Source organism: Dictyostelium purpureum (assembly GCF_000190715.1).
Source record: "Dictyostelium purpureum unplaced genomic scaffold DICPUscaffold_104, whole genome shotgun sequence".
NCBI classification, from domain to species: Eukaryota; Evosea; class Eumycetozoa; order Dictyosteliales; family Dictyosteliaceae; genus Dictyostelium; species Dictyostelium purpureum.
Window position 1 is genome coordinate 1 of NW_003519441.1, and position 11950 is coordinate 11950.

The 11950-nt window shown below is 21.7% G+C and overlaps 7 protein-coding genes across 7 annotated transcripts; 5 read left to right on the top strand and 2 right to left on the bottom strand.

Moving 5' to 3' along the window:
* Nucleotides 1–367: 367 nt before the first annotated feature.
* DICPUDRAFT_13745 (uncharacterized protein) lies at nucleotides 368–955 on the top strand (the record flags this gene model as incomplete). Its single annotated transcript, XM_003287537.2, has 2 exons — nucleotides 368–560; nucleotides 783–955. Coding segments are annotated over 2 exons (366 nt in total), but the record flags the coding sequence as incomplete, so codon positions are not given.
* A 204-nt stretch (nucleotides 956–1159) lies between these two features.
* On the bottom strand, nucleotides 1160–1791 carry DICPUDRAFT_32729 (uncharacterized protein; the record flags this gene model as incomplete). The annotated part of the gene is made up of 2 exons (XM_003287555.1): nucleotides 1160–1503; nucleotides 1581–1791. 2 exons carry the CDS (start codon nucleotides 1789–1791, stop codon nucleotides 1160–1162), a joined length of 555 nt encoding a protein of 184 aa, XP_003287603.1.
* Nucleotides 1792–3631: 1840 nt separating this feature from the next.
* Nucleotides 3632–5145, top strand: DICPUDRAFT_47436 (uncharacterized protein). Its single transcript, XM_003287538.1, has 2 exons — nucleotides 3632–3868; nucleotides 3983–5145. Exons 1-2 carry the CDS (start codon nucleotides 3763–3765, stop codon nucleotides 5077–5079), a joined length of 1203 nt encoding a protein of 400 aa, XP_003287586.1. The 5' UTR covers nucleotides 3632–3762; the 3' UTR covers nucleotides 5080–5145.
* A 19-nt stretch (nucleotides 5146–5164) lies between these two features.
* Nucleotides 5165–6898, bottom strand: DICPUDRAFT_47438 (uncharacterized protein; the record flags this gene model as incomplete). Its single annotated transcript, XM_003287556.1, has 3 exons — nucleotides 5165–5993; nucleotides 6063–6703; nucleotides 6745–6898. 3 exons carry the CDS (start codon nucleotides 6896–6898, stop codon nucleotides 5226–5228), a joined length of 1563 nt encoding a protein of 520 aa, XP_003287604.1. The 3' UTR covers nucleotides 5165–5225.
* A 428-nt stretch (nucleotides 6899–7326) lies between these two features.
* Nucleotides 7327–7723, top strand: DICPUDRAFT_78436 (uncharacterized protein; the record flags this gene model as incomplete). The annotated part of the gene is made up of 2 exons (XM_003287539.1): nucleotides 7327–7500; nucleotides 7562–7723. 2 exons carry the CDS (start codon nucleotides 7327–7329, stop codon nucleotides 7721–7723), a joined length of 336 nt encoding a protein of 111 aa, XP_003287587.1.
* A 125-nt stretch (nucleotides 7724–7848) lies between these two features.
* DICPUDRAFT_78437 (uncharacterized protein) lies at nucleotides 7849–8913 on the top strand (the record flags this gene model as incomplete). Its single annotated transcript, XM_003287540.1, has 2 exons — nucleotides 7849–8205; nucleotides 8284–8913. 2 exons carry the CDS (start codon nucleotides 7849–7851, stop codon nucleotides 8911–8913), a joined length of 987 nt encoding a protein of 328 aa, XP_003287588.1.
* Nucleotides 8914–9049: 136 nt separating this feature from the next.
* On the top strand, nucleotides 9050–10551 carry DICPUDRAFT_78438 (uncharacterized protein; the record flags this gene model as incomplete). The annotated part of the gene is made up of 4 exons (XM_003287541.1): nucleotides 9050–9181; nucleotides 9243–9612; nucleotides 9675–9815; nucleotides 9884–10551. The coding sequence occupies 4 exons, from the start codon at nucleotides 9050–9052 to the stop codon at nucleotides 10549–10551; spliced, it is 1311 nt and encodes a 436-aa protein (XP_003287589.1).
* Between the last annotated feature and the right edge of the window lie 1399 nt (nucleotides 10552–11950).

Sequence of the window (11950 nt, forward strand, 5' to 3'; positions counted from 1 at the left end):
TTAAATAAATAAATAAAACGTTTTATTACATTTGATATTTGTTTGGTAATATTCATCAACAAAATTGATAAATTTTCAGCTTTATATAATTTTTGAATTTTTTGAATTTTTTAATTTTTTTTTTTTTTAATTTTTTTTTTTATTTAAATTAAAATCACTATTTTTTTTCTTATTTTAATAAAAATATATTAAATATGGATGGAGATGAGGAGTATAGTGATTATGAGATTGAAGATGATGATAGAGAACAAGATATAAATAGTAAGTATTTAGTTTATTAAATTTGTATATAAGGATGATTATTTTACTAATTTTTTTAAAAATTTTATATATAGATGCATTCACAGAGCAGGATAGGAATCAATTATACTTTGATGAAAATGAAGATGATGAAAATGAAAAATGGGTAACCAAAAATTACAAATCATCAGGTAAAAAAAGTGATGCATATCTAAGTTGTCCATGTTGCTTTACATTATTATGTGTAGAGTGTCAAAGACATTCAACTTATAAAAATCAATATAGAGCTATTTCAGTAAACAATTGTATAGTAGATAAAGGTCAAAATATAATTTACAATGATAAAAGAGATAATAAAATAAAACAAACAAGTAAAAATAATAAAAACAATAAAAATAATAATTATAGAAAAAAAAAAAGGAATCAAGGTATAAGAAATAAATTGGAGAATACACATTTGGATGAAAAAGAAGAAAAGGAAGGAACAGATATTTATGAAAATACAGATGACACCGATTCCGATGACTCTGATGATTCTGAAGAAATTAATAATAATAACAATAACAATAACAATAATACTAACAATGATGATTCAAGTTCCGATGAAGATGAGGACGAGGTATACCAACCTGTAAAATGTTCAGTTTGCGAGACCCACGTCGCAATGTTTGATAAAGACGAAGTTTATCATTTTTTTAATGTTTTTCCTTCATAATAAAAAATAATAAAGTAATAATAAAATACTTTTGTACATAATTTTCTTTTTTTTAAAAATAACACAAAATAAATAGTTATTTTATATATTATTCTAAATAATGGGTTTACATTATTTTATTATTTATTATTTATTTGTTTTATTTTTTATTTTTTTATTATTTTTTTTTGATTTAAAACTACAAAAATTTATTTATATTATAATTTAAATTGAAAAGAATTTTACACCTAAATTGCCTTCGTCGTCAGAAGAAAATGTTTGAGCTTTTGATTGTTTCTCTAAAACTTTTAAAGATTTTAATAGTATAGTTGTATTTAATTGATGGAAATCTTGTTTTTTTGAGTCATCACCATTTTGAATTTCCCATATTGTTAAAACTGTATTTAAAAATCCACAATCTGAAACCCATTTATAAATTAATGAAGCCCATTCTTCTGGTTTTCTCCACATTATTAAAACTCTATTTTTTTCTTTATCAATCCATTCTGCATATCCGTTTTCTATAATATCATCAAAAATAATTTTTAATGAATCTCTTGATAGTTTTCCTTTATTTGAAATTAAAAATTTATTAACATATAAAACTAAATGAAAAAAAAAAAAAAAAAAGTATTATAATAGTTACTATTGATTTTTTCGTTATTAAATAAATTTAAATTTGTCTTAATAGATTCATTAAGATCTAGTTCGTATATTTTATTTGATCTACTGTATGCTAAAATAAGATCTTGCCACATTTGCAATTGAATTTTTCTTGTATTGATTATTGGCTGTATAGTGAAGAACGGCTCTTTATTATAGTACAGTGGAAACTGAAAACTTTCAGAGCTATTCATTCTTGGTTTATTAATTTGTTTTAAAAATAATCTTAAATCTGTAAAGTAGTAAAAAATAATAAAAAATAAAATAAAGTAAAATTAAAAAAAAAAATTAAAAAAAAAATTAAAAAAAAAAAAAAAATAAAATAAAAAATTTAATTAAATTTTTTTTTTTTATAAAATCATAATTGTTCACAATAGCAATTATGATAAATAATTTTATGAATAATAGTAATAGTAATAGTAATAGTAGTAATAATAGTAGTAATAATATTAATATAATAATGACTTACCATATTTATAAATAGTAGTAGATCTGAAGCGTGGGCTTTGGTCTGATTATTGTTTCCTACAATTTTTCAAAAATCATACTTTCATTGAATTCAATCTAATTTGGTTTAAATAATTTATATTTCAAACTAAAAAATAAATAAATAAAATCAATTTAATTAATAAATAATCTTTTTTTATAAATTGAAAGAGTAATTTTGATAAATAAATGTTTAAAATAACAATAGTTAAATAAAAGTAATAATTTAACTAATAATAATTAATTTTTCGTTGGGTATGTATTTTTTATAAACAAAATATATTCTTAGAAAATAAGAATTGCTTTTTTTCATTAAAATAAAATACCAATATAAATATTTATGGAATATAACAATACATATATAGTGGATTTTCCATCTTTAAACCATAATTGGATTCAAAAATAAATTATATCTAATAAATAAATAAATAAATAAATAAATATATAAAAGATAACAGTTTCATTATTTCTTATAAAATAAAATAAAAAAAAATTATTAGGCATCAATGAAATTTAACTGTTATAAAATAATATTTTGGTGTTTGTTGGTAAAATCTTTGAGTGTGCTAGATTTGTGTTTGTGTGTGTGTGTGTGTGTGTGTGGTGCTCGTGTTTCAAAAAAAAATAAATAATAATAATAAATATTTATTTTAAAGTGTGTTTTTTAATTTAAATCCACCCCATTTAATTGAATCACAAAAAATAAATAAATTAATTGCAAAAAAAAATAATTAAATAAAATAATTTTGGAGTCGCTATTTTGAAGTTATTTGTTTCTTTTTTTGTGTTTTTTTTAAACATTTATACAGATAAATAGTGTGTGTGTCTATCCTTTTTTTCTTTTTTTTTATTTTTATTTTTTTTATTTTTTTTATTTTTTTTTAACCTAACAAATAATATTTTTTTTAAAATAATAATAGTTTAAATATTAATATTTATCATTTTTTAAATAATAAATAATTTAATAAATAAAAATTGTAGCACTAGTAGTTTTATTATAAAAAAAAAACAAAAAAAAAAAAAACAAAATAATTTTAATAATATCACATATCATATTATATAATTATACAATAGTTAATTTACAACCATATTGCTAGCAGTGGTAGCTTATAAATTAATAAAAAATTATTGTAGAAATTAAGTCTATAAGTGTTACAGACTTTTAAAGGAAATACCATAGAGGAAACAGCAATATATTGTCGTTTTATCTCTGTTATCATTTTTTTTGTTTTGGTTTATTTTGGTTTGGTTTTATTTTGGTATAGTTGTAAAAAAGATATTTATTGTAGTACTAGTAGTAATCTATTTATCTATAATTTATTTATTAAATTATTTTCTATTTTTATATTTACAATTTTTGATTGGGGGATATTTTCATTTAACAAAAACATTAAAAATAACAACAGCAACAACAACAACAATAGCATTAACAATAGCAATAATAATAGTAATAAAAATAATAATATAAAATTTTGTAATGAAAAAAAAAATTATAAATTTAATAAATAATGTATCATTTTTTTGTTCTTTATTTCTTTCGTTTTTTATATTTATACAAATAATCCTATTAAGAATTTTATTAAAAAATATTGTTAAAAGTATAATTCAATACTGCAATAGTAATATTATTTTAATAGTAATAATAAAGATTATAAATATAATTTTTATAAGGAATAAAAATGATCCATAAAAATATAGTAAAAAAACTTTTAATAACTTTAATTTTATTATTACCACTTTTCATCGATAATGCAAATGCTGGTAATCTTTTATTTCCCCCCACTGGTATGTAAATAAAAATAGTAAAATTATATTTGTGTTTATATTTAATAATAATGAAAAAAAAAAAAAAGTTAAATGTATATTGTATAATTATTAATTAATAAAATATATAAAAAGCCACCAAACCAACACCTAAACCAACAATAACACCCAAACCAATAGCAACACCTAAACCAACAGGAACACCTAAACCAACACCTAAGCCAGCAGGAACACCTAAACCAACACCTAAACCAGCAGGAACACCAAAACCAACAGGAACACCCAAACCAACAGGAACACCCAAACCAGCAGGACCAGGTTCCTATGGTTCAGAAATTAATGGCCATAGACCAAATTGGATTGAAAGAGCAAATCATTTTTTAGTAAATGCTCTTAGATTAGATCCACAAGGTTATAAAAAAAACTATTTTAAAGGTGGAGAAAAATTACCAAATGTATTAAAGGAAAATGGTATTTATAAACCACAAGAGCCATTATACTATAGATTAGATTTAGATAAAGCAGCTTTGGCTCATACCGAAGATATGGCATCAACTCCATGCTTTAGTCACAATAATTGCGATGGTTCACCGGTCGAAAAGCGTATTAGATCATTCCTCAAGGGTTGTGGCCCAAATCAAAAGTATAGCTCCATTGCAGAGAATATTGTAAAGGCCCATTCCGATCCACTGGAAACCAACAACTTTTGGATTTGCGAAACTCTTCCAATAGGCAGTGGTTGTGTAGCAGATGGTAACAACGATGGTCACAGAGCAAATCTGTTAAGCAAAGATTTAAAATCCATTGGCATTTCTTCGGTTGTAAGCAAAAAAGATGGTTATACTTATTGGACCCAAGATTTTGATTCAGAGGTTTGTCCAGCTGGTTTATCATCACCCATCCATTCAGGCAGTCACATAATCTATTCAAATAAATGTATATATGGTGCCACATTTTATGACAATGCTTTGGATAATCAAAACAATCAAGTTAAAGGAACCATATATATAAATAAAAAGCCAATCGCTTTAGAGTTACAGTATGGAAAAGAAGCAAAAGGTGTTTATGTTCACACTGCAACCAAATATGCCAAAACCGACAAATATTATTTCCAATTTGATGTTACCAATACAAAAACAAAATCATCAAGTTCATTTAGATATCCAGAAAAGGGTTCATTGGTAACCTTGGTCGATTTTAACGACAATAGCCCATCATGGGTTAAAGATTAAACCTTTTATATTTTAGGAAAAAAAAAAAGAAGAAAACAAATAAATAAATAGTATAATTTATAAAATATTTAATGTTTTTATTTTTATTTGTTTTAAAATCAGTTTTTTATTTTTATTGTATTTGGTTTAAAAATTATATATAGGGGTTAACAAATTATATTTTTATGTAATAGTGAATCTTCTCCATCTAGATCAATTAGTTTACCATTGATTAAAAGTATACTAACATTTTTAGGAATATGTTTTTTTTCAAGTTTTTCAAATACTTCTTTGGGGCATAAGAATTGAAGGTCATCTATTGATTTGGGGAGGTACATTAAGGTTTCTATATCCTCTTCATTGAGGGAGCCCCATGCAAAAAAGTTTACTTTATCGGGTATGGTTCCTTCTTTAATTGGTCCATTACATAATGGCATGAGTAGATTAAATACTTGGGATGGAATATTCTTTGGGATTAAAGGTTCTTTAAGAGTTCCATAATACTTTAGTGTTTCTATTTTTGAACACAAACCTTTGATTTGATTTCTTTTTGTTCCTACTGAAAGATATTTGATTTTATTTGGCCAGACAGGTATATCATGTTCAAAGTGGTTACCTAATGTTAATGACTCTACACCTCTTGGGAAGTTATCACGGGTCAAGATTTGGTTAAATATACTCTTACCATCTGTACCAAAATCTACAATTTTAACAGTTTGGGGTATTGCTCCATCTGGGATGATTCCATTAAAATCATTACCGAATATTAAATGTACTGTACCTTCTGGTATGGTATCTACTTTTAATTCCTGATCACCATTAAAAAAAAATGTTTTATCTGCATTTTCAATTCCTTTTTTCTTTTGGGTTGCCTCTACCCATAATCTATGATCTCTTGATAATATTTGTAAACAATTTTTTTTTTCTTTTTGATACTAAATAACAAAAGATTTTTTGAATTAGAATTTATAATATATATATATGTATAATGATAAAAAACATACAGTAATAAAGGGGTGGCTGTTTAAAAAATTTGAATCAAATCTTATATATGGGTCATATATAAAACACTTTTTAATAAAGTTTCTGCATAGCTTGTGTGCATTCTCTGGTATATCCGGTATTAAATCTTTATCCCTTATGCCCTCAGCTTCATCTGGATGAATTGGTTTAAGCTTACCACCCAGCAACAATATGACCAAACATCCGAATTGCCAAACATCAGATTTTCTTGACCCAGCTTTTCTACCAAATGTTTCTGGTGAAAACAAACCAGGTGTGCCAACTAAAGAATAGTTTTTTGATCCTTCCTCTTTTCCACTAAAATAAAATGATAAACCAAAGTCTAATAATTTCCATTTCTTTTCATTTTCATCGTAGATAATATTCGATGGACTTAGATCCCTATGAATGACCTCTTTTGAATGAATATAATTTAATAATTGCAATAGCTCTGTTGTAATACTTCCTATTGTTTCATTTGATAATGGATGGTTCCTTTCTATGTACTCTTGCAAAGTAGAGCCCTCTATATATTGGATGAAAAGACATGTATAATCACCATCTTTTTGAACACCATATAGTTTTACTATTTTACTTGAATCTGTTAAAACATCATTTAAAATAATACCCTCCTTTGTTGATTCTACCTATTAAAATTTTTAAAGATATTAGAAACTATACAACTAACATTTGTTTCTACTATAATAATTACCTTTTTTAAGATACATTTTTTAAAACTATTACCATTTATTAAAATATTGTTTTTATTTTCTACAATAAAAACATTTTCTCTAAGAGCTTTTAGGATTTCCCAATTTTCTGAAACAAAACTTTCCATGATTAAACTTTTATATAATAACTATAATCAATTATGTGATGGCTATTTATATCTTTTCTCTCCATACTATTTTCTGTAAAATTTTAATTTAAATTTAAATTAAATTTAATTAAATTATATAAATTTAAATTACTTATGTTTTTTAAAAAACTTAATCTATTGAATTCCTTATCTGTATTTAAATAAATATAGCACACACAAACAAACCCTAAACACCTAAACACACAAACACACAATCACACAAACACACAAATAAAAACTCAATTTATTTTTTTTTATTTATTTTTTATTTTATTTTATTTATTTTTTTTTATTGTATTTTTTTTTTTTTTTAAAAATAGATTTTCAACCAATTATTATTTCCTACATACAAATAAACAATTATATATTTTATAAATAAACTAATAAAAATTCTATAATTATTAAAAATGATTGAAAACTCATCTTTTTGTATGCATATAAAAGAAGAATGGAATATTATAAAAGAAAATTATAATAAGGGTGCCTTTGGAAAAATTATAAGAGCAGTAAAAAAAAACGGTATTATAAATGGGTATGCTGTGGGTGACAAAAATGTGGCTATAAAAAAAATAAAAATAAATGTAAATATAAATATTAAAAAATAAATATTTTCAAAAACTAATTTTAATTTTTATTAAATAGGAAAGGAATTTTGAAACTGAAATATTAAATAAAATTCAAATTGAAAATGATAAAAAAGAAAAAAGAATGAAAACAATATTAAAATATTATGGATATGGTATAGATGAAGAATATATCTATATATATTTAGAATTTTCAAAGGCAGATCAATCAGTGATCTAATAAAAAATGATCAATATAGATTCAATGAACCACAAATAATTAAAATTATAAATAAAGTTTTAAAATTTTTAATTTTTTTAAAAGAATGTAATATTGTTCATATGGACATAAATTCAAATAATATAATGCTAGATATTAAAAACAATGGTAAATTAGTCATAAAAGTTATAGATTTCGGGTTATCAAGAGAAATTGGAGATCCAACTAAAAAAATAATAGGAACCCACATCCCACCGATTATTTTTAAAGTTTTATTTAAAAAAAATTTCAAGTGTAACCCCTCTATTGATTTGTGGTGCGTTGGATGTTTTGCAATGGAGTTGCTTGGCCTACCTATTCTACCGGAACAACTATACACTAACCATAGGGAATCTATAAAAGATATAGATTCAAATATTTTAAAAAACTTTATTTCAAAATGCCTAATTAGTATAAAAAATGGATATAAAATAGAATTTTTAAAACAGCATCCTTTCCTTTTTGTAAGTAAAAATATTATTTTATTTTAGTTTATTTTAAATTATTTATTAATTTTATCTTATTTTATTTTATTTATTTAGAAATATAATAAAAAAATAGATTTCAAGACTGTAGTTAACAGATACTTCCAATTACTAAAGAATTTACCAATTGAGAGATACAGCCCAATCGAGGTTACAGATATGGATAGGTTGCAGTCGGGAATAATTGAAAATGCAATCGGAATTAAATATATTGGTGATAACTTTAACTTTAAACCATCACATAATTTCAAAAAATTAAAACTTTTATCTATCCAGGGTAACAATACTGCCAATGATGAGCTTTTTTACCAATACCTGTATAATAAATTAAAAATATTTATATACAATGGCATATTTAAAGATGCTATAATGATAAATGGGTTAAATAATATGAATAAATTAAAATGTGTAATATTAAATCAATATGACAAACCCATAGAGTCTTGTACCATACCTAGCAATGTGTCGTTTCTTCAACTTGGCTACTACTCCGATATAATTTCCATAGAATCATTTCAATACTTACCAGAATTATTAGAAGAGTTTGCATTTGATTGTGATGAAAAAATAATACCAACTATAAAAAAAGAATTTTTTCCCCAAGATATATCATTTTTATATATTAATAATAAATTATATGAATTTGGAAATAATAACCATTTAAATGAAACAATGGCTTTTTCCTAAACTTAAAAAATTTTAAAAAAAAAATAAAAAATTAATTTAATTTAAAAAAAAAAAAATTTTGATTTTTTTATTTTTTATCAATTTTTTTTTAATTAACAAAAATAATAATAGCCATAATAATATTAATAAAAGTAATATGAATATGAATAATAATAATAATAATAATAATAATAATAATAATAATAATAATAATAATAATAATAATAAAAGAGAATTAAATGCTTCACAAAAAAACCAAACACTTAGCTATGAACAAAATGAATGTAAAGTTAGTATTTGTTTTCTAATCATATACAATATATATGTATATATTAATTATTTTTTTTAAGAATCATCAAGAAAAAGGAATAAAAAAAATAGCCTTTTTTTATGGCGAAGAAAATAATTATCAAAAAAAAAACTGTGAAGAATTTTCAAAAATATTAAAGGAAAAATGCAATTTCAAGTGCCACCAATATTGGAATAACGATACTCCCTTTTCTTCATTTACACATTTTCTAGAAAATCATATAACTATGGATGATTCAAAAATAATGCTTATAGTGTATATTTGTAGTAAAGTAAAAAGAAATGATTCTGAAAAAAAAATCTTTTTGGTACCAAATTATCATTACTCCGAGGATAGCCCCGAGACCATTGAAGCCGAAGATCCAATACAAGATTTTATTAAAGAATTAGAAAATAAAGAAAAACTAATGAGTAAATATAGATCAAAGAAACAACCCTTTTATTTTGTTACTAACAATACTCTTTTTATACAGAAAATCATCTATTAAAAAAGGGTACAATTCTTGTTTTTAATGCACTATTCATTCTTGATTTAGATACATGCTCCAAAACTACAAATAGTATTTCCGATATTTACTATGCTAATGATGAATTTCTTAAGACCAATATGAAAAGTAAGTATTTATTAAAACTCTTTTATATCGAAATATATCAAATTGATTTATTTTTTTTTAAAATAAAGGTTGTGGTTTTCTTTATTTACCTTTTACTGGGAAACATCTTCAAAACAAAGATGAAGATTTGACATCGTTTACAAAAACTTTAATCGAACGAATAGAATCAAATCATGAAAAAGGTGGAGAGAATCTTACCTCACTCACAGATAAAATGAAACATTTTCTTTTTCATGATTTTATTGATAACTACCTAGATGAACAGGCAATAGAAGATTTGAAAATTAAATTTAAAATTAAAGTAGAAGATGGTTTCAGGTTGAACTTGGAAAATAATTTTAGAATATTACAGGGTCCAATAGGGATATCCTCCTTTCATTTTATTCAAAAAAACCTTGACATTGAAATTAATTATAATAATAATAATAATAATAATAATAATAATAATAATAATAATTATAATAACAATAATAATAATAATAATAATAACAATAATAATATGAATATGAATAATAATATAAATAACAACATTAATATTACCAACTATATTGAAGAATATAATGAAGTTATATACGACGGTAAAAAAATATCAAATTTAGAAATATCATTAAATGATAACTATATTGAAACTTTTAATAATAATAATAATAGTAATAATAAACAAAGTGCCAATATTTTGGAGAAAAGAGAAGAAGAAAGTGAAGAATTTGCTATTGTTGAAAAAGATTTCTTATAAACCAAAACCCTCGCTACACTTTAAAGTTATGTTGAATTTTCTAAGGGAATATAAAAATATAAATATAAATAAAAAATTTTAATTTTAATCCGAATTATAATGTAAACCAACTGTTTATATAATGACATAGCTGACTACGAACAAAGTAATAAAGATTTTTTAAAAAAAAAAAATTATAATTAAAATGGGTTAAATTTTTTTGGTAAAAGTGTGGAAAAAATAATAATGGGATTTTAAATTAAAAAAAATAAAATAAAATAAAATTGAAAATAAAAATAAAAATAAAAAGTAATATCAAATAATAATTCATCAATAAATTTATTTCTTTTAATAATAACATTACAAGTATCAATCAAAAAAAAAAAAAAAAAAAAAAAAAATTTTTTTTTCTTTTTTTAAATTTTTTTTTTTTTCAAAAAAACGGGGGAAAAATTCCTTTTTTTTTTTTTTTTTTTTTTTTTTTTTTTTTTTTTTTATTAATAAAAAATTAAAGTAATTATCCCAATCTAAATTAATTATTGTTATAAATATATATTTATATAAAAATATGATGATGGATTATTTTCCTTTTAAATTTTTTTATTTTTTTTATTTATTTTTTATTCTCTTTTCTTTTTCCTTTGTTTTTTTCTTTGAATATGAAAAAAAATTAAAAAAAAAAAATAATTATTTTAAATTAAAAAAAAACTTAATTTCTTTATTTGTCAAAATGTCTTAAAAAAATAAAAATAAAAAAAAATAAAAAAAAATAAAAATCTATTTTTTTTCAGATAGCCCACTCCGTTGTAATTTTTTTTTGTTTTATTTTTTGTTTTTTTTTATTTTTAAATATTTAACATGATTTTCATTCAAATATATAAATAAAAACGTCATATTCAAAAAAAAATAAATAAATAAAACTATTTTTAAACGACAACAATTAAAAATAACAATTATTATAATAATTATTATTATAATTTTTTTTTATTTTTATTTTTATTTTTTAATTTTAAATCAAATTCAATAAAACACAGCAACAAAACACTCAAACAATTTTTATTTTTTTTATTTTTTATATAATCAAATTTTTATGCAAACGAAAAATTATAAATAGAATTCTATAAAAAAACAAAAGGTAAATGTTTATGTAAAAATCTTTTTATTTTTTTTTTTTTTATTTTTTTTTTTTTTATTTTAATTGTGTTATTTATAAATAAAAAAAAAAAAAATAAAAAAAAAAAAATAAAAAAAAATAAAAAAATAAAATATCTCTTACAAAAAAAAAACTTAGTTACTACACATCCCCATTTTCACCACATCACTTTTTTCCCATTATTCACACACATTGTTCCATAAATTGTGTGTTTCATATAAAAACTAATAATATTTTTTAAAAAAAAAAATTAAAAAAACATTACCC

Coding starts and splice junctions, on each gene's coding strand:
- DICPUDRAFT_47436 (XM_003287538.1), top strand. CDS start 3,763: ATGATCCATAAAAATATAGTAAAAAAACTTTTAATAACTTTAATTTTA. Junction 3,869..3,982: donor TCTTTTATTTCCCCCCACTG/GTATGTAAATAA, acceptor ATATATAAAAAG/CCACCAAACCAACACCTAAA.